The 20425-nt window shown below is 47.9% G+C and overlaps 1 protein-coding gene across 2 annotated transcripts in view; it reads left to right on the forward strand.

Moving 5' to 3' along the window:
• The window catches only part of HDAC8 (histone deacetylase 8), a 38325-nt gene that overhangs the window by 16705 nt on the left and 1195 nt on the right, over positions 1-20425 (forward strand). For both annotated transcript variants that reach the window (XM_055727668.1, XM_055727669.1), the window contains exon 10: positions 14316-14421. In XM_055727668.1, the coding sequence (XP_055583643.1) occupies positions 14316-14421 (106 nt within the window). The remainder of the gene's footprint in view (positions 1-14315; positions 14422-20425) is intronic.

The raw sequence follows: 20425 nt of genomic DNA on the forward strand, positions 1-20425 counted from the left end.
GCTGCTCAATGTTTTGTTGAGACAGTCCTGTAACAATAACACAGTATCCTAGCAGCATAGTGGATGCTTGTTCCCCAAACCTGAGGCTGGCCGTATCTTTTTGCAAGGGATCTCAGGTGCCAATAAACTCCACTCTCAGATAATTAGAGAGAGAATGGGGAGGGGAAGTCACCTGTTTGCTCAAAGAGCTCTTTAGGATCTGCACTTGCTTTTGCCAGGAAAGAGCCAGGCCTTTCTCAAGGCTTTAAATTTTAGCCCTGCTTTCATCAGCTTACAGAAGGTACCAGGTGCAACTATGAAGATTTTCTGACCAGCAGTCTCGCAGTGGGCCATGGTGCCGGGTGCTGTTTGCGATCACCTATGAGTTGTCTCAGGTCTAGTGCTGATGCTTTTAAAGTCTTGAGTGGGGCTGGACAGCTGGTTGGAGGGACACAATCTAGACTGAATTGGGGTGGAGGATGCTCACATTAGGTCTCAAACTACAGATCATTATTACTGACCCTGCAGAAACAAACCTGCATGTGAAAAGCAGTTCAAACCTACAGCGACTAGAGGAGAATTATGGTTTTGCCTTTGTCTAAGGATCTCACAGACCAGTATGCATGAGGAAGTAAAGCATTTATGTGGATTGAAACTGGAGATCCGTCATTACAGAACCTGGTGATTAGACATGCAAGGTGTTTCTTGAGAGGTATTGTGCTTAAATATGATCCTTTAACCAACTTCCTGCAGAAACAGGTTTTAAACAAGACTGGATTTTTCCTATATGTGGGAAGTGCAAAGGGCGAGGCTGTCTGTAAGAATTAATTGCTGAAGGTGGTTGGTTATGTGTTGTTGCCCTGAATGATTTATTTGTTGTGTTAATGATTCCTGCCCTGAAGGACAAGAGCAGTGTGGGAATGAGTTGATTGCAGGATGTCCCAAGGTTCACGGTGGGGTCCTGATTGCTCTGGCTATTCTTTCTCAAAGGTATTGGTATCCCCTCCTGGGCTGGCCAGCGCTTGGGCTGCAGAGCAAGTTGTGGTGATGCTGGTGGCCGCCTGTTCGGGTTCCCTTTGCAGTGAAACTGTGCTTATGGTTTTGTTTCCAGAGGTGAGATGAGCTGCTCAGGGTTTACCCTGGAGGAACAAGTTCCTGGAGATCAGGCCAGCCTCGGTTTTGGAGCTTTGGTGCAGCACTTGAAGAGAAATGAGCTGGAGGGAGGGGAGATGTGGGCCGCCTGGGATGAAGCAATCACCAAGCGCTGCTATTCCCACTTGGGCACCTATAGGAGAGTTTTTATGGCAGGCTTCTAAAACCAAGTGCCTGCCATAAGCAGGTGCATCTTGACTCCTGCATCATGGAGAGGATTTATTTAGTAAGAATCATCTCTGGGGTGGTGACAGTAGCCAGCAAAGCAGCTGCTGAAGATCAGTAAAATAGCTGCAGCACTTACTGAATGCTTCATCATAGCTAGAAGGCTCTTAGGTGAATGGAATTTGCTGTAGCTGAATTGGGAACAGTCAGAAGTCCACAATGCTCTGCTAGAATATACATCGGGTCCAAAAAGAATGCTGGAGACAATGGCATGCGAGTTGTCCGATTGTTTTAAAGCCTGTAGCCACGGTCTTTGTCAAAGGTAATAAAGTAGCCTTGGTGATAAAGTGACCTTGGTAATAAGAAATAGCCTTGGTACATGAATTGAATGGTTCTGGATCAGACACCAGCTAAAAGATTTTCATGTCAGTAAGCAGGGAGCAGTGGCCTGCCTTCAGGGAATCTGCATCTCTTTTGGGACCTGGAAGAAGTGGGTAAGCAAACTGCAGTGAGGTTCAGATTCCCCAGGGTTGAGGAGTGGTGACATTGTGTTTGAATAGCAGGAGGTAAAGTACCCCGAAGCATGGCCCTTAGGTTGGCATACAAAACTCTTGAAACTCTCTCCTTACAGCTCTGCTCCTAAGTAGTAGAACAAGGATGTATGCACCCTGGCTTTGAGGCATTGATGAACTGCCAATTAAAAGGCATTTGGACGGGTGTTCCCTGTCAACAGATTTATGCCATTATTATCTGCTACAGAACCTGCTGGTGGTTGGGACTGTCTTGCAGGTGAAGGGGTGATCTTGGGCTATAGTGTGTTACCCAGGAGCACAGAACGCCCTGCAGCCGTGTAGGGGTTGCGCTGGACCAAGGTGCAAGCCAGCTGCCACACTTGTATTTTGGCCTGCAAGTGGCCACTGCAGGCTGCTTCACAGTCAGGAAGGTGGGTGTCCCTGGTCAGGTGTGAACTTTTTGTCTCTCCTAGATGGGTACTAGCTCATATCCTCTGGCAGGAGATCAAGTGCTTCATTTCTAGCCTCGCCAGTAGCACCAGATGTTATTTTCCATTTACATTTATAATCCTGTTCTGAAAGGCATTAAGCAGTTTATGTCAAGTACGCTGAAAGGCAAAGCCACAGACTGATGCTTACAGTTTTGCAAGAGATTTCCTTTATCAGTTTTTAATGTTTTCTTACTTCTTCCCATCATTGTTGGTCTGTGGTTTTAGCTCTTGAACCACAACCAAGATCAGCAGTTTCTGAAACCAGCTGTCTTGACAAGAATATTGAAGGATTGTCTTTGTTTTCTTTAACATAACTGATGCAGTTACCTGTTGCCTCCTTCCTCCTCAGCTGGATTATTTCATAATGCTGAACATAGTATTTACTTGCACAGGAGTAAGGGTCCCTCTTATGTCTTCCTGTTGTACGCAGTGAGGCTCTTTGCATTGAAACAGAGATGTCCAAACTTTGCTAGCTGAAGGGTTAGGTTGGCTGCTCGCGCTGAGCCTGGGAAGCTGTGCCTAGCAGCCATGGGGTACATTGACCCACACTTGCTCTCAGGCTGCTACACATAGCGTAACACTAAAGACAGTGCAGCATGCAGTGCTGAACCGGCTTCTGAATGTCCATAAGACTTAGGAGGAGTGGCTGGGATCGCTTGGTTTCTTCAGCTTGAAGAAGAAAAGGCTGAGAGGGGACTTTATTGTGGTCTACGACTTCATCAAGGAGAGCAGTGGAGGGGGAGATGCTGATCTCTCTGGTGACCAGATATAGGGCACACGGAAATGGAATGAAGCATTAGTAAACTAGTGTGAAATACTTTCATAAACAATGTTGAGATCTTTATATAAGGTGTGATTTCATTTTGGTGGGGGTTGCAAAATGAGGAAGGCTGAGGGAGCACAGCATCCTTGTGTGTGGTGTGAGCAAGATGGCCTGGTGGGCCATAGCTCATCAGGCAGAGCAATGTGCTCTCAGCCCCAGCCTTCTGGCTTCTGCCGCTGCCCTCCTGAAGATTATTTACTGGGGAGGAGTTGAAAGTTGCTCTGTTTAGCACCCAGCTGGGGAGATTTGCCTCAGTGTGATCCTGCTTTTGCAGGAGTAAAGTGTTTTGCGTGAGATACTGTGTACATCCAGGCAGCACCAAGCCTGTGGCATGTCTGGTGTTGGGGCCCTGGAGTGGTGCTCGCAGGGCACTTTTTGAGTGCAATGTGTTGAGGGGAGAGGTGTGGGCAGCTAAAGGAAAGGGACCACCAGCCAGTGACCAGCACAGGGGGTGGTGGTGGTAATACAGGGTGCTGCTACTGTGGGAGGAGGTGCTGGGGCAGACAGTCTATGCCAGTTTGTAAAGGTCTTTACTCTTGGCTCTTGGGTTCAGTCTTTTATGTGCTGTTCATGGCTGGGCATCAGAGGCAAGCTGTGGCCCTGCTAAGAAACTGCAAACTGAACACAGTCACGTTCCTGAACTGCCCCTGCCCCTTCTCCCAGGGACTCCAGGAGGGTTAAAAGCAGCAGCAGCAGCAGCTCAGCCCTGTTGAGGGAACAAGAAGCACTTTGTACCTGCTGAACAACCTCAGCTCCACCCCCAGCTCCACCAACTGCCATCACTGCTCCCAGAAGTGAGTGAACAGGAGGCCAGGCTTTTCCGAGGGAATGCAAGGGGCTTGGGGCAGGAAGTGGGACATCTTGCATTTGGGGGGGTGGGGGTGAGCATAGGCGGCAGTTGTCACAAAGCCCTGATGGTTAAGTGAAGCTCTTTTGTTGTTTCTTGCCTGTCTGCTTGGGCATGTTCCAGTGTCTGCTGGCCACTCAGGTGGTGTGGAGCTGGGTGTCTGGTGTTGCAGACAGCAATTGCCAAAAGGCAACAGCTGTTCTGCAGAGCTGAAGAGAATTAGGAAGTGGAGTTGAGCTTTCTGTAGCATAAGCCAGTTCCCCTTCCCAGCTCACAAGAGCTTTCTTCCCTATGTGCTGCAAGGAACAGTTGTGTCATGGTTATGTGCACTGTGTGTGTTTCTCTTTCTCCCTTGGCCTGGACACCAGACTTTCCTTGATTGGCATGTTGCGATGGTCTTACGTAGCATGGGAGTATGCAGTCTGGAGAATGGTACCTCCTTCACCATGTCAAGTAAGCGGTATTGTCCAGGAAGCTGTCAGTCTCTGTCTCCTCTCTGCCACAGTAGCTGATAGCAGATGCAGGGAGAAGAGTATAAAGAAAAGTACAAACACAGAGTTTCTCTGGGTGTTCTTCCAATTTTCTGTGGTGTGGCCAAGAAGTATCCTGCTGTCTCTGTCCCATTGGTAACGTGTCAGGCTTGGTTTGTGATTCAACGTTATTATGGTACTTACGTGTTTATGCTGGTCCTGGGGGCAGCTGTGGGTGTTCAGCACTTCTCCAAACCTATCCTGGTCAAGTGAGATTCTGGGCAAAAAGAAGAGCACAAGGCAAGCAACTAGCTGTTCACGGTGTGCTTTACGCGCCTTGCTGAGTACATGCAAGAGAGCAGGTAGCTGCTTCTTCAGGGTGGCATGTTTGGGGACGTCCTTTTGGTTTCTGTAATTCCTTGCGCTCCATCTGGTATTTGACAGGGCTGAATTTGCTGAGCCTCTGGTTTGGAGCAAGGTGAAGATGCCTGGTTGTATGCCAAGTTGTGACCTGATATGCACCTTGCATGTGGTGACACAAAAGGCTTTAATCGCACAGTTCTTCATTAAAATCCTACCTACTATAAATGAGGCAGGGGCATTACTGCTCTGCCACCTCGGCCTGACTTACCTGGAGCAGGTTCATCCCCCTCATTGAACGAGGGTGATGGGTCCACTGTCCATAGCACCGAAGTTTCAGGTGATGCAAAGGTCTATACCCCTGTAATGGATTGAATTCACATATGTGCAGCAGTCTGTCTGCATTGTCTAAGTTTTCTGTCTTCTGGATACTCTTCAACAGTCAAGGAGTCATGGGTAAGTATTCCTGCCCGTTGCCCCCTAGCTTGTGTATTACACAGCATGTGACTCTTTACAGTGTGGAGAAAATGTGGTGGGTTTTTTCTGTGTGAGAGGATTACTAAAAGATACCTATGGGGTGGGGTATACTGGGCTAGTAACAGTTACCAGGATTTTAATGAAAACTGGATATGGAAAAAAATAATTACTTTTGGCTGTCAAAATTCCCCTTTCAAAGTAAGCTGGCACCAAATACAGGAATGTTCCTTTTTGTTTACATTCAAGGGCTTTATCTGATTTGAGATAATGGAAGCAGTTAGGCTTCTACCACTTCCTCTAGGAAGTTCCACTTTTCAAAAATATTTCTGTTGCAGGAAACACTCAGATTTTCTGGTTGATTCCATCAGTTTGGTTTTGTCCCAGTATCCCTAGTGCCATCTAGGCTGTTTTTAACCAACTCTCAGGGCTTAGACCTCCCAGCTGGAGACTCCAGCAGCTCCTGTTGCAGTGTAAAACTTTTGTTCTTCCCGTCCTTTCTTCCTTGGTAAAGCTTTTCTGGCCAGCTTTCAGTCTCATTAGAAACTGCGTCTTGGGGTTTATAGCTTATGCTTTTTTCGTACTTTGAAATAAAATGGAAAGCAGTACAGATGTGCAGCAAACCTGAGAGTGATTTCTCCAGCTGATTTGTACTCAGTTGCTTGACGGTGGTTTGGGTCAGTGCCTGTATGTCTCTTAGAAGAAAGTTGCTTTGGGGGTTGCTGTTATGTCTCTGAGGTAGAGACAAATACAACAATTTCTGATTACTTGGTCCCATGTTTAGCTGAGGGTGTCTGACAGAATGGCTTTGTAATAACATAACAGCAGCAATAAACACCTTCTTTGACATGGTTTCTAAAGACTGCCCTGGCCTGAGGAGCAGAAAAATTGTTTTCCGAGAGTGGAAGGCTCTGTTGAAGCTCAGCTTACAAAATCCCCTCTTGATCCAGTCTAAATTTGGGTGCTTAGGTAAATGCAAGTTCCTTTCAACACAGTGACACTGCCGTATGCAGGAGGCAGGAACCTTGCTGCAGTCAGCCAGCCACAGGTGATCTACAGTGAAGCTGACATCCTTTTACCGATTGTATAAATAACTTAGTCCCAAAACAGGATTACAATCAAAGTTTGCAATTTATTAAGCAAATGGAGGCAAGCAAACAGCGTTGGGTGCACCGGGAGTCTCCACTCCATCAAGACGCGCTCTGTACAAAATTTATTTTTGGTTTGTATTTCCTAAACTAATACATATTCATAGCTATTTCTAAGAAAGGGTTGGTTTATGTGAATGGATCCTTGGAATAGGCGTGTACTTCGTGGCGCATGCTCTTTCTGTCTCCGAGGGTATCTGGTGGCCGGTGGATGAAGTCAGCAGTCTTCCTCGGCTCACCCTTAGGATGACCCTAGATTTTACGCATGCGCCCTGTAAACTTCTCTTACCTAACACCATGCGGTTAGCAGCTCAGCCTGCATGTCAGGGTGTGTAACCAGATGTCCTTTGTAAGATACAGGAACTAGGTATGTAGCCAGGTGTTCTTTGCAAGATACAGGAGCTATACACATTGATCACTCCATTTTTCTTAAGCATGTGGTTATACAAGGGTATGTAAGACAGAAGGTTACATTTCATCATGCGGTCCTAGCATTGTTCTATATTGACACGAATCAAGTGAACACATTTCACACAGATTGTCCTGTTTTCCATGAGATCAGAAGCCATGGCAGATCCCACGTACTTGTAGGCTTGTCTTTGCTGCAGCTAATGCCTTTTTAATTTGGATGCTGTCCCCAAGCTGGCTTCTCTCCACACAGAGCAAACTGCCCAATCCTGCTCTTTTGTGGGCTTTCAACTGAGGCTACAGTCTGGTGGCTGCTTTGCTCAAACTGGTAACTTTTGTTAAAACAGTTTGTCAAAATGGTCTTGTCACTAATGGAGGAAGAACAGTCAACTGGAAACACTGCCAACTGGATCTGTTTACTTGTCAGCAGGAAATTAATAGCCAAGGCTGATAAACCAGTGAAGCTGTGAAAAGGCCGGTCTTTGTGTTGGATGTGATGGTTAGAGCTTGGGACCAGGAGGGGCCAGCTGGGAAAATCCTCTACCTTGCTCATTTGCAGGGGGCATGAGTAGCCTGAGCATGTGAGGGCCAGTGTGTGACTTCTTCCCAACTCTTGTTTTAGCAACTGCAGTCTCTGCCTCTGTTACATCCCAGCCTTTGTGTGTATTAATCTATGCCTGGTGAATCTATTCCTCTTGATGTGGGAATCCCAGTTTGTTGATGACACTCGTGGGAGAGTCCTTGTACACCCCATGTTGGGGCTTCCTGCGGTTCAGCTCTTCGGCATATCACTGTGTCTTCTGGTGAGGGATGGCATGGGCTTTGGCATGCACAAGAGCAGGAGTTTGAGATCTACTAGCCACTCACCCTTGGGTGAATGTGCAAACCCTGCCTTCATGCCAGCGTGGGATAGCTTGTACTGGATCATGTTGTGCTTCTCCCTCAAGAAAGAGTGTTCCTCCAGGGCTGGGAACCTCCCACTTCTCAGGAACACTGAAACAAGCCTGATTTCTGATGAAAGCTGTGAGGTATGTACAGATACCAGTCTCTTCTTGGAAGCCTGCTGCTGACCCCTGCCTTTGGGACACAGCACAGTCAGAAGTACCCATGTCCAATGGCACATGCGGAAAAGGCCTTTAGCAGAGAGAGATGCCCCTATAATAAGGTAACTGCTGGTACTTGTCTGGAGAGAAGTCACTGCAGAGAGCACTCTCTGCTGTGAGTGTGCCGACGTCGCTCCCTGTGCCAATGCTGATGGGGAGAAAAATCTCAGGCCTGGCTTCCTTGAGACCTCTGTACTGCTTAAGGGCATAAAAACCTGGCTTCTTGTGCCACTGCTTGCCAGCCCCTTCATGATGAAGAGCTGCACATGAGCATGGCAGCACATGCCCCGCCCCCCCCCCCCTCCCCCACTTAATGTTCAGGAGAGAATGGTGGAGACTTGGTTTGGGGCTCTTAACTCTGAGATGCCATGGGTGGGTGACTATGTGGAAGAGGCAGGCTCCATCAAGCAATTTGATCCCCAGGATGCAGGTGTCCTCTGCCTTCCCTCAAGGGTGTCCGTGTGTTGTGCAGTCTGTCTGGGGCCCTACTCCTGCCTGGCTGTGTTTCAGCTTGGATGTGGGGATGGCGGCATGTCCTCTGGCTTCCTCTGAACCACGGAGAGGGGCACATCAAGACTTGGCTCTGTTTAAAAAGTCATGGAGTAAACCAGGAAAGCCTCGTGTAAACAAAAGCAAGCTTTATCCAGCTCCACATCCATAAGATGACTGTTGCCTTGTGGAGGTGCTTGGACAAAGTTAGGATGAAGCTTCTGTTCTTGGCCTTTGCTAAGGGAAAAGGCTCCCAGCTATCAGGCAGGTTCGCTGATAGATGGAGGCAGGGTGTGCAGTGCAGGGCAGCATCTCTATCAGCTGCCTTGGGTACAGATGTGAATGCAGACAGGCCCACGGAGCACTCTGGGAAGCAGCTTGCCGCTTTTGCACTGCTGCGCTTTCTACGAGGGGAACCGAGTCTGTTTAAAGTCAAACAGCTCTTTGCAAGCTGTCTGTAGAAGGGAGAAGCCAACTTTGGAGTTGACGTCCAGAGTCATTGAGGACCTTTTGCTCTCTGGCTCCTCTTCACGGCTCTGCTTTACAACAGAGCTATCTGGAAGACCGGTCTGTGCTGGTCACAGTTGTCAGAACAGAAGGTAGTAAAGATGGTTGATGGCAAATATGTTTTTTGGAGGACACTGTTTGGATTAGTACTTGCACACCATCCTTGGGAGCCATAGCCCATCTTGCTTTGCTATTTGTTGAACTTAAAATGTGCTATCTATCTTTTCTAGCAGGCTTTCTTGCATCAGAGTGTGACAGAGAGCAGTCAGATGCCAGGCAGTGCTTTGCCATTGCCTTGTTCCAGAGCCTGGACAGGGACGTTCCTATGTGATTTTTGCACCTGGATTTTTGACTTGTCAAATTGGTTTAAACCTTACAGATGTCAGATTTGCAGAGGAAGGAGTGTTTTACTATGTATTCAGTATGGGGCACTTCACTTTGTTGGGAATTCTTCTGTTCCCTTCTCTCATTCCATGAGTCATTGCATTTAGAGAAGGCTTTATTTTTTCCTTTAGATGGAACTAGTCAAAGGTAACGTAGTTCCTCACCTTGCCGCTGGTGCAAGTTTCAGACTAGCACTTTGTGGGGTAGCCCCTTTTCTGTGATAAAGAATGAGATAACGTCATCTTGCATTAATCCTGCAGAGATTCTTAACAGGAACTCCCAAAGAAGCTACAGCTGACTGGTTTTGTGTCTTTTTAGAGTCCAGCTAATCAGTATACTTCACCCTCTATAATCTCTCCACGAGGTGCTCCAGGCTGCCTGCATTGTGCTATTGGGATGGGGCAGCATATTTAAGGTGAAGTGGTAGAAGCAGATTTGGCAGGAAGAAAAGTCATGAAGGAAGACAACTGGTTTGGAAGCTAGTGGGTATGAAATATTTACACAGCTGTGCGATAATCTGAAGGGGAAACAGCATGTGCTTTTTGTATATGTGTATGTATGTATTTGTGCACGCATAGGGCTGATGTCTCTTTGTCAGATTTCCAGGGGTTTTTTTGCTGCTTTTGGCAAAAAAACACTAATGGTTTAATAGCTTAGTAGTGCCTGTGCACAGAATCAAAGGTTGGTACTTCATAATTTTGTGTTTGCTTTGCTTTAAATAGGAATTCCCATTCTGATTAACATGAAACCTGAAAATTGAGCTGTCAGACCAGTCAGCTTGGTGAGACCAGTGCAAGCTCCTGACTGTGAGCAGCTTGAAGGCAGTCTAGGCACAGCTTTCCTGCTGTACAACCCCAGGGCTCTGCTCACCTCACAAGGAAACTTGTGAGAGAGTGTTGCCTGGGACAGAGCATTGCTGAAGCACCTTGCTGTGAAGCGGCTGAGTTGTGCTGCTCTTAATGCATTTCTTTCCATCAGCCAGGTTTGGCATGTTTTTTTGGTGATGATGGACCAAATTCTACCCAGTTACATTCAGCTCTTTGCTTCTCTTCCACCATTGAGGGGTTTGGGGTTGTTCTTTACAGCTCCAGGTCTTGGAATCAAGTCACTATGAAAGAAAGTCAGGATTCAGAAGCATGGAGGTCTTTTGGTCATTCTTTTTTGTTCATGAGTTTGTAGAGAAGGGCTTGAAAACAGCACAGCTGTGGTCTTGAGATTCACAAAGCATCTGACTGAGACTAAACTGTAATGGTGTTTAAATAGTCTTAGGATGTCTGGAAGGACCAACATAGAATTTCTTTGAACATCCAGTGCTAATGGTGCAGTGGGTCATGGTCCCTCTGCAGCAGTGTCCACCCATGAACTGTTTGTACTAAAATCAGTGACGGAAGTTAGTGTTATATAAGATGCCCAATTTTTTTGCTGTTGACATAGTACTTTTGTCAGATCTGGCATTATTCAGGAGAAAATATCCTTCCCCTTTAAGAACATTATTGTTTTAGCCTTTTTTTTTCTTTCTTTTTTTTTTTTTCTTTCTCCTCTTTACCTTTTCCTTTCTCCATTTCTCACCTTTTTTTTCCTGGCCTCTATGCCTACTCTTTTCTTCCTCCAACACTTCTTTCCCTTCAGTCGTTCCATGTTCTCATCTCCTGAACCATTACGCCCATCCTCTTTCAGACCACCAAAGCACTTGGTGGTCGTGCACTGCTCCTTTCTCTGGGACACCTGCTGATGGGAGGGAAGACATTTGCAGTTCCAGGTATGCCTCCCTCTGGTTCAAACTTCATCTCCTTTTGGCCTGCTCAGGGCTTCAGGATTGTGCATTGGACATTTGTGATTCTCTCAGTTTTGGCAGGCCTGTGTTTTAGAAGGGAGCAATTGTAAGTTTCCAGGTGAGCTGCTGAATAAGGAGGGGATTTTTAGCTTTCTTTGTGAGTCTTGGTTCTCAATGCTGGTTTTTTTCATTGCTGAAAATGACAGGGTTTTTGCAGGGATGAAAAAGATACATTTTCCCCTGCCACAAATAAACGGATGAATGAGTAGCGTGGCATTTTGTGTTGCTGAAGCATGAGCTTGCCTGCTTGTAACATCCTCCTTGTTATGAGAGATATAGAAACAGAAAGTCTTTCCTGGAGCACTGAAAACCGCCTTTTGTATCCCCTCCAGGCAGCAAGAGCGTGGGTACAAGGTGCTTGTACAAATGACTTGTTTATACTGTCTTCAGAAATACTGAGGCTTAGGCCTCCCACCTCAAAGTGAAAATCAAAGTTATTGGTTAGTTTGGGTGGATTTGCCTCTCTGGGTCCCTGTGGTGGGTCAAAACTCAGCTGATTCCCAGGTGCTGCTTGTTGCTTTTGTCAGTTGATGAGTGGTTGAAGTAATTTCTTTTGTTAGTGCTTCCTCAGAGACAATAAGCACTTCTAGCTGCTGCAAGGAGAAGTGGTCCTGTCCTTACCTCCCTAGCCACCCTGCCACTGGAACAAGGCAGCAGATAGGGAGCAGGGGCTCCTGCCGCTGCCCCTGTGCCCTGCCAGGTTGCGTCTCAGCCCTTGTGTCTTGGTCTGTGACCTGGGTTGGCTGGACATGTATTTTCTGCTGCCACCTGCACAGGAACCTGCTGTGGAGGGGTAGGAAGGTGTTGAACAGCTGGGGCTGTTTGCTTCAGAGCACCTGCATCAGAGCTCTTGGATAAGCCAGTTCAAGGTTTACCAGGCTTGCCCTACTGACCTGCTTTCCGGTGGATGGTGTAAAACCTTGCTGGCCCCAAGCTCTTCTGCGTGACAGTGCTCTGCAACCCGTACTGGGTGGCCCACTGCATGGAGCAGCTCTACAGGATTTTAGTTATTTAATACCTAAAGCTTCCCAACTGTTACAAACTACATCAGTGCAAAAACCCAGGTATTTTTGCCGTTTAACATAGACTTTGAAAAACAGTTGCATGAAGCTGTATTGGTGAAGGAAGTACAAAATGATGCCTTCAATAGGATTTAACTGTGCCTCGTTGTTTCCTAGGCTGGATGTGCTAGACCCACAGTACAAAATCCGCTGTGCCACTTGTGTAATCAGCAGGTTGTGCAGCTGAGACGAGTTACTGAGAGGTGTGCGTTTTCCTTGTGCTCTTTCACAGATGCTGCAGTCCAGATTTTATGTGCATTTCCCTTTTTTCCTGCAAATAAGGCCGCTTGCTTGGTTTGTGGAGTTCAGTGGGCTTTGCCAGTAGAACCTGTGTGCTCTGGGAGTAGCTGTCTCTTCGTCACACCATAAGAGCAAAAAAGTTGACTGGAGGCATCAGCTCTCAGTGAGGACTTCCCAAAACATGTTGGTTGCTTCTGCTCCAGCCATTTGCAGGCTTTCTAAGAAGGAAAGATGTCAGTGTTCTCTCATGTCTGTATTTCAGCTGGGGCTTTCCAAAGCAGTCTCTGGGCAGAGGTGAAGAAAGGAAAATGTTTAGCTATCAAGGAGACTACTTGAGAAAACTGTGAAAGTAGTCTCCTTGAAAAACAGACATCAGTCCTTGGGCTGGCCATGGAGAAGCTTGGAAGAAAAAGGGTTAGCCTGCTAATTAGCTAAACATGTGCTCCCATGCTGCATGATACCACTGGATAAGGCTCTTAATTCAGGCTGGTCCTGGGTCCATCTCTGCTCTGAATAGTCATGGTAGTTTTTTAATGAGCTAAGAGCAGCCACAATGTACTTCCTGCTTCCTGCTGCCCCACATTGGTTTGGGGGACAAATGAGATCTCATTCTCACAGCATTGAAAGCATAGATCAAAACCCTGACTTGCTTAAAAAGGAAATACTTCCCCATTTTTTAAATCAGTTGGCTGGGTCTACAGTAATTGAGCACTGCACAAATGAGACAATGCAGCTGTCAAAATCTGCCTTTTACACTCTTTTTAGTGGAATATTGTGTTGGCCCACAAAAAAGTTGGGCAGACAGCATGTTGCCTGTCCTGACCCAGCTGCCTTGCCCATTCTGTGTAAATAGCTTATGTGCTTAAAGAGTGGGCAGCTCCTTAACGCTGTGATTCACAGGGTGGTAAACTCGGTGTGATTTCAGGTTTGCTTTCAAATGCTGGACTGTAACCTGCAGCATTCAGGAGCTATTTAATTTCCTCATCAGTCCTAGCATGCTGAGGTCTGTTTGGAGAAGCCCTCGTTGCCCCTGCTAGTGCAGAGGTGTCAGTGCTGGGATGCAATATCTGCCACCTCCAATCTCACCCTGAAAGAAAACCCCAGCCCTTTGGATCATTAATAATTGGGAGACTGTAATGCTGTGAATTTCCCTGTCTTTGGTACAGTATCTTTTAAGTCTGGACTAGCTCTCCATGGGGTGAAGCTTTCCGGGGGGGCAGCAAAAGAACCTGTTGCAACTTCAGTGCTGAATTTTTAACCCTGGTGTGCCTGCTGCTTTGCTCAGCACTGTGTGCTTGTGAAACAAAACTGCTGGCAATAATTTGTGATTCTGTGTTACCATGTAGAGGCCATGTGCTGCAGATTTTCTCATTCAGACTCAGCTGCATACCTGGAGCACTCAGCCAGGAAAGACACATTATTAATGTTGAAGCACACTAATTTTGCTCTTTCCAGGTGTTTCAGTCACATCAATGCAGTGCTCTGCAACGTGGGGCAGGGAGATGAAAGGAAGGATATCTGATAGGCAGCACTTGAATTTTGTTCATTAAAAAATCTGGTTTGCAGGTAACCATGTGTGAAATTAGTGTCAACAGCTTTCCCAAATAAAACATTGGGATAGACATTTGACTGCTGTTATGTGCACCGCTGAGCTCTGCTTCCCAAGCTCTTGAATTGGCAGCAGCTGTAAACTTCAGGTGTGCACAGACACTGCAGAAGCACCTCTTTCATGTAGTTAAGCTACATGTACCTGTCAGACGGAGGAAAGGTTTTTGCCTTTTTACAAACAGGTACTCATGGGGAGCCCTCACTCCAGCCTCAGCCAGCCAGAGACCTCTCTGCTGACTCTCCTCTCCTCTTTCCTGCAGTTCTTCACAGAGTATGGTCCTGATTATGTGCTGGAGATCACACCGAGCTGCAGACCAGACCGCAACGAACCACAGAGAATTCAAGAAATTCTTAACACTATCAAAGGTGAGTTGTCCAAGCCAAAGCTCCTGCTTCAGGCTTACAGGTCTTTTTAGAGAAGACTTCAGGAAAGCTTGTTGGAGTCCTTCTTGCTGACTAGAAAGATGAACCACATTCACTTGACTGCTCATTGCGTACAACATCATCCATTTCCTGCTTCACTTGGGATTCTCAATGTTAGTAGCACATCAGCCTAGAGCTGTGGGTCCCTGTCAGCAAAAGTGGCCATTGCCTTTCCTCTGGCTGGGCAGAGGAGCACAAGGCCTCATCCTTGTTAGAATCATAGAACAGCCCAGGTTGTAAGGGATGTTAAAGATCATTTGGTCCAACCTTTTGTGGGAAAGGGAGCCTAGATGAGATTATCTAACCCCCTGTCAAGTTGCATCTTGAAAACCTCTAGCGGTAGGGACTCTACCACATCCCTGAGAAGGTTATTCCAGTGATTGATTGTTCCCACTGTAAAAAATTTCTTTCCTATAATGAGGTGAAACCCCTCCTGGTGTGACTCATACCCATTGCCCCTTGACCTCTCCATGTGACTCCTTGTGAAGAGAGAACCTCTCTCCTCTCTGTAGCTGCCCTTCAAGTACTGGAATACTGTGATGAGGTCCCCCTGAGCCTTTTCTTCTCCAGGCAGAAGAGGCCCAGCTCCATCAGTCTTTCCTCATAGGTCAGGTTCTCCAGCCCTGTGATCATCTTCATGGCCCTCCTTTGGACCTTCTCCAGTCTGTCCATGTCTCTTTTGATTTGTGAGGACCAGGACTGGACACAGCGCTCTAGGTGCGGCTGACAAGCACCGTGTGAGTTGATCCCGTCTCTGTCTCTGTTAGTAAAGTCCCTGCAAATGTAGCCCAGGATCCAACTTGCCTTCATTGCTGCAGCAGCATGCTGCTGGATCATGTTCAGCTTGCTGTCCACCAGGACCCCAGGCCCCTTTCAGCAAGACTGCTCCCCAGCCACGCAGATCGTAGCCTGAACTAGGCTCTTTGGTTATTTTGTCCCAGGTGTGGGACCTTGCCCTTGTCTTTGTTAAACTTCATACTGTTCTTGTTAGCCCACTCTTCCAGCTTGTCTGGGTCTTTGTAAGATTGCTCTCCCTTCTGACGTGTCCACCTCAGCAGCCAGTTTGGTGTCAGCAGCAAACTTGGTGAGGTTGCTTTCAGTCCCATCCTCCAGATCATTTATGAAGATGGTGAACAGTGTGGGGCTCAGTATTGATCCCTGGGGGACCCCACTTGTGACAGGCTGCCAGCCTGAGTAAAAACTACTGATCACCACCCTCTGCGTGCTGCCTGTGAGCCAGTTCCCTCCCTACCCACTTTGCAGACCACCTGTCCAATCTGTATCTTGCCAGTTTTTCCAGGAGGAGGCTGTGGGAAACAAGTGTCAAATGCTTTGCTGAAATCCAGGTAAACAACATCCTCTGCTCTCCCCCATGGCAACAAAAGATGTTATTTTGTTGTAGAAGATGACCAGATCACCCTGTCATGCTTTGCCTTTGATAAATCCATGCTCGCTTTTCCTAATCACCTGCTTAATTTGATTTTAGGCTGCTCATAGTTTCTAGGAGGACTTGTTCTGTGACTTTTCCAGGGATTGAAGTAAGACTAATGTGCCTCTAGTTTTCTGGGTCCTGTTTTGGGCCCTCCTTGTAAGTTGGGTGTGACAGTTGCCCTCTTCCTGTAATCGGGGATATCCCCTGATCTCCACAACTTTTCAAATATTGTGGACAGTGGCCTTGCAAACAACGTCAGACACTTCTTTTAACATAGATTTATGTTGGTTGAACCTTTGCAAGAGGTCACGGACCACCCAACACTGCTGGTGAGTGGACACGTGCATTGTAGATGTTCCTATGATCTGGGATCCAGCTGTGCTGGTAAAGACAGGTAGAGAAGGTATTGAGAACCTCTGTCTTGTCAGCATTCTTAGTCATTGGTTTCCCTGCCCATGTTACCAATGGGCCTGTGTCTTCCCTGGGCTTCTGCTTACTGCTCGTGTGTCTGAAGAACCCCTTCTTGTGTTAAGGCTATACTTGAAAAATATGATCATCATCATCATATTTGAAAAATCATGACAATCAGGTGAAGTTCCCAGTGACTGGAGAAAGGGAAGCGTCATGCCTATTTTTAAAAATGGTAAAAAGGATGACCCTGGGAACTACCAGCCAGTCAGCCTCACCTCTGTACCTTGTAAGATCATTTAGCTGATCCTCCTGGAAGCTATCTCAAGGCATTTGGATGACAGGGAGGTGATTAGAGACTGCTAACATGATTTCACAAAAGGCCAGTCGTGCCTGACTCATTTGGTGACTCCTGGAGCGACTGCATTGGTGTATAAGGGAAGAGCAACTGATGTCATCTACCTGGACTTCCATAAGGCTCTTGACTGGTCACACACAACATCCTTGTCTCTAAACTGGAGAGACAGGGATTTGATGGATGGAGTGTTAGATGGATAAGGAATCAGCTGGATGGGCGCATCCGAAGAATTGTAGTCAGTAGCTCAATGTCCAAGTAAAAATGAGTAATGAGTGGTGTTCTCTCAGGGGTCTGCACTGGGACTGATATTGTTCAGTATCCTTATTAATGACAAGACAGTGGGATTGACTACACCCTCAGCAGGTCTGCAGATAACACCGAGCTGAATGGTCAGTTGATACGCTGCAGGGAAGGGATGCCTTCCCAAGAGACTGAGACAGGCTGGAGGACTGGCCCCATGTGAACATCATGAAGTTCAACAAGGCCAAGTGCAAGGTCCTGCACCTGGGTCAGGGTGACCCGCAGTATCAATACAGGCTGGGGGATGAGTGGGTTGGGAGCAGCCCTGCGGAGAGGGACTCAGGGAGACAATGGATGAAAAAACAGATGTGAACCAACAATGTGATCTTGCAGCCTAGAAAGCTTTGTCTTGGGTGCATCACCAGCAGTGTGGCCAACAGGTCGAGGAAGGGGATTCTCCTTCTCTGCTCTGCTCTGGTGAGACCCCCGGGAGCACTGCACCCAGCTCTGGGGTCCCCAGCGCAAGGAGGACACGGACCTGTTGGAGCGGGGCCAGAGGCGGCCACAGAAATGGTCCGAGGGCTGGAACCCCCCTGCTAGGAGGAGAGGCTGAGAGATCCGGGGTTGCTCAGCCTGGAGAAGGCTCCACGGGGAGACCTTGCTGCGGCGTTTCAACATCTGAAGAAGGGCCGAGAGAGACTTTTTACCAGGCCTGTAGCGACAGGACAAGGGCGACAGTTCTGACCTGAAGGAGGGCAATTCAGCTTGGACATAGGGAAGAAACGTTTTTCGATGAGGGGGCTGAGGGACTGGAGCAGGTTGCCCAGAGAAGCTGTGGATGCTCCATCCCTGGGACTGCTGAAGGTCAGGCTGGGGGCGGGGGGGGTTTTAGCAGCTTCATGTAGTGCGAGATGTCCCTGCCGGTGGCCGGAGAGTTGAACTAGATGGTCTTCAAAGGTCCATCCCAACCCAAACCCTTCTGTGATTCATTTGATGAGATGAAATGAATTCTGGATGTGGTTGTGAGTGTCATCAGCCTCAGACATGCCCATACAGAGGCTTCCTGCAGAGGAGGGCAGCTAACTACATACAGCTAGACCGAAAAAGCTGGGCGTGTGAGCCCAGGTCTCAGCCTGGATACAGCGATGGTACCATGGCTTAACCTTGTCAGTAAGAGAGAAATCTCTTAGTGGACTGCCTGAGCTGGGGTTTGATGTTTGGGTGCAGGAAGACCTGGAGACTGTGTAGGGCTGAATGAGAGGCAGATGTTTTCAGGGGAATATGTTCCAGCTGCTTCTGATGCATGGTTTTCATTCCTTTTTGTACCACAGTGTCTGAGCTCAGGAGAGGAGAGCTTACATACTTACCTCTTCCCTTGCACCATGACCAGCTTTTCAGTTCCCCAGCAGTGTTTTTCCCCAGTCCAGTGCTGACTCCTAGGCATGCTTCCCAGTTGCTGATAATCCCATTACCACAGCTTGGGGAGCTATCACTTGCCATGCGTACACTCATCACCTGTTAAAAGCCTGACAGAGTATTTTGCCCCCCTCTGCCTCTTTGGTTTAAATTGCCACTTGTTTCATCAGAAGTCCAAGTTCTGCATGTTTATGCCATAAACTCACATCCTCCTACGTGCAAGTTTGGTTGGAGCTTGTCAGTTAGAGTGAACCCTGCAATGCAGAAATATCTCTGGCACAGAGTCAGCCCTAGTGAAAGTGTTTTCTCTGAGACGGTGCTTTGCTCTGGAGCAATGTTCCCATCCTTTACTCCCAAGAGAGTACTTCAACTCAATGGAAGCAACAATGTGTTGTAGTGACTTATTGAGAGATGAACAACAGGCAAGTGGTTAGACGCCATGCTTGCTGAAATGGGCTTGTAACATGGCACACTACCAGCTGCACCTGGGTCACGTTCAGGCAGTTGTACCCCAGCCTGTTCGAGGGACCGCTGCCTCCTAGGAGGTGCAAACCTGCAGAACTGATTTGTGCCCATCCTTTGGAGACAGGTGACTTCAGTGTGGGTCTGTTGAAACACTTTGGGAATGTTTGGTCCAACACCTGATCACAACTGCTGCACTTTGTTACATATAGCTCCCCCACTCCTTTTCTCTGCTACACATGATAATTTTTGTTTCCTTTGCTGTCATGTCAGAAAAGATAAGTCTTCTTTACTGTCATATTTAGAAATGCTGTGTGGGGCATGAGGCAGTTATAAACCCTGTTCCCTACAGATGCTTGACTTACAATCTCCCAACTGCAGCTTAACTAGAACCCCTCTCTTCTGCTGTCAGACCTCAACAGACTGTCTCAGGAGCAAAAAGGCTTGGAAATTCATGCCCTCCTTAGTGTCCTTTCTTCAACATCAGACTTAGGAGAAGGACCAGGGCCCCTGAGCATTGGGAGCAGGGCACTGCAGGCTGTATTCTGCCTGGATGGCACCTCCACACCCTCGAGTGACACTTGCAGCTCAGCTCACAGCCACTGCCCCTGGGAGCTGAGCACATTCCTGAAGGAACTGCAATGTCACAGCTGCTGCAAGCACTGCATCTGATGAGGACGTATATTTTGTGCCTAGGAAACCTTCCATGTTTGTGGAAGGAAATGGTTTTAGTAGCTGTGGATTTCTAGGGGAGGGAGGGAGACAGGTGGATCCCAGACATCTTTGTCTTTCCTGATAGTACTTGTCAAAGAAGCCAGATGTGTACTTGAAGACCAGGTGGCTTGAGCGTGGTCAGTGGTGCGGATGGGCTGCTTGTCTGCTTGGGAAGGGGTCTGAGACCCCAAGTTTGGTCAGCCCTGCATTCAGTGCTCTACTAGTCCCAGGCAATGTTGCGTTTTCCTGCGCAGTGGCCAGGATACCTCCCATGCACATCCAGACCTGTGGGTGAGCACCCAAAGGCTTCCCAGCCAGCATCACGTGTGGCTGAAATGGAGCAGGAAGCTCAGGGGCTGGGTAGCGAGATTCCCTCTGTCACACCACCTGCTGAGAGGAAAACTCACACCCGTGGCAGAGGGGAGAGCAGAGAAACCCTGTTCCTCACTCCACAGCCACCACAGAAGCTGGTCCAAGAGCCCAGTGCTTTCCAGGACTGGTTTTCCCTGCAGTGAGTTTTCCACTGGGCTTGCCGCGGCCATGCTGGAGGCAACAGGAGCGAGTGGGGCGAGAAGGGTCCATCCTCCTTGGCAGTGAAACGGCGACAGATGGAGCAAGGCAGAATTGCAGCCCCTACCCCAGGCTGCACAGAGGTGTGTGGCACCACCAGTGCTGGGAGAACAGGCCTGCTGGGTGCTGAACAGGCTGACACCAGTAGAGCTGTGGCTCCTGCTCTTAACTGTTGACTCCCAGCGCTGCTTTGCTGCCTGCTGGGCTTTCCATCCCCTGATTCTCCAGCATCTGTGGCCCCAGCTGCAGCTCATGTAAGTGTAGAGCATCCAGTCCCCCAGCATGCAGGAAAAGTCATCATCATCTGCTTGGGATGTGAACCACCGTGTTTAAAGGGAAACTATGGG

Source organism: Falco cherrug, chromosome 15, assembly GCF_023634085.1.
Source record: "Falco cherrug isolate bFalChe1 chromosome 15, bFalChe1.pri, whole genome shotgun sequence".
Classification (NCBI taxonomy): domain Eukaryota; kingdom Metazoa; phylum Chordata; class Aves; order Falconiformes; family Falconidae; genus Falco; species Falco cherrug.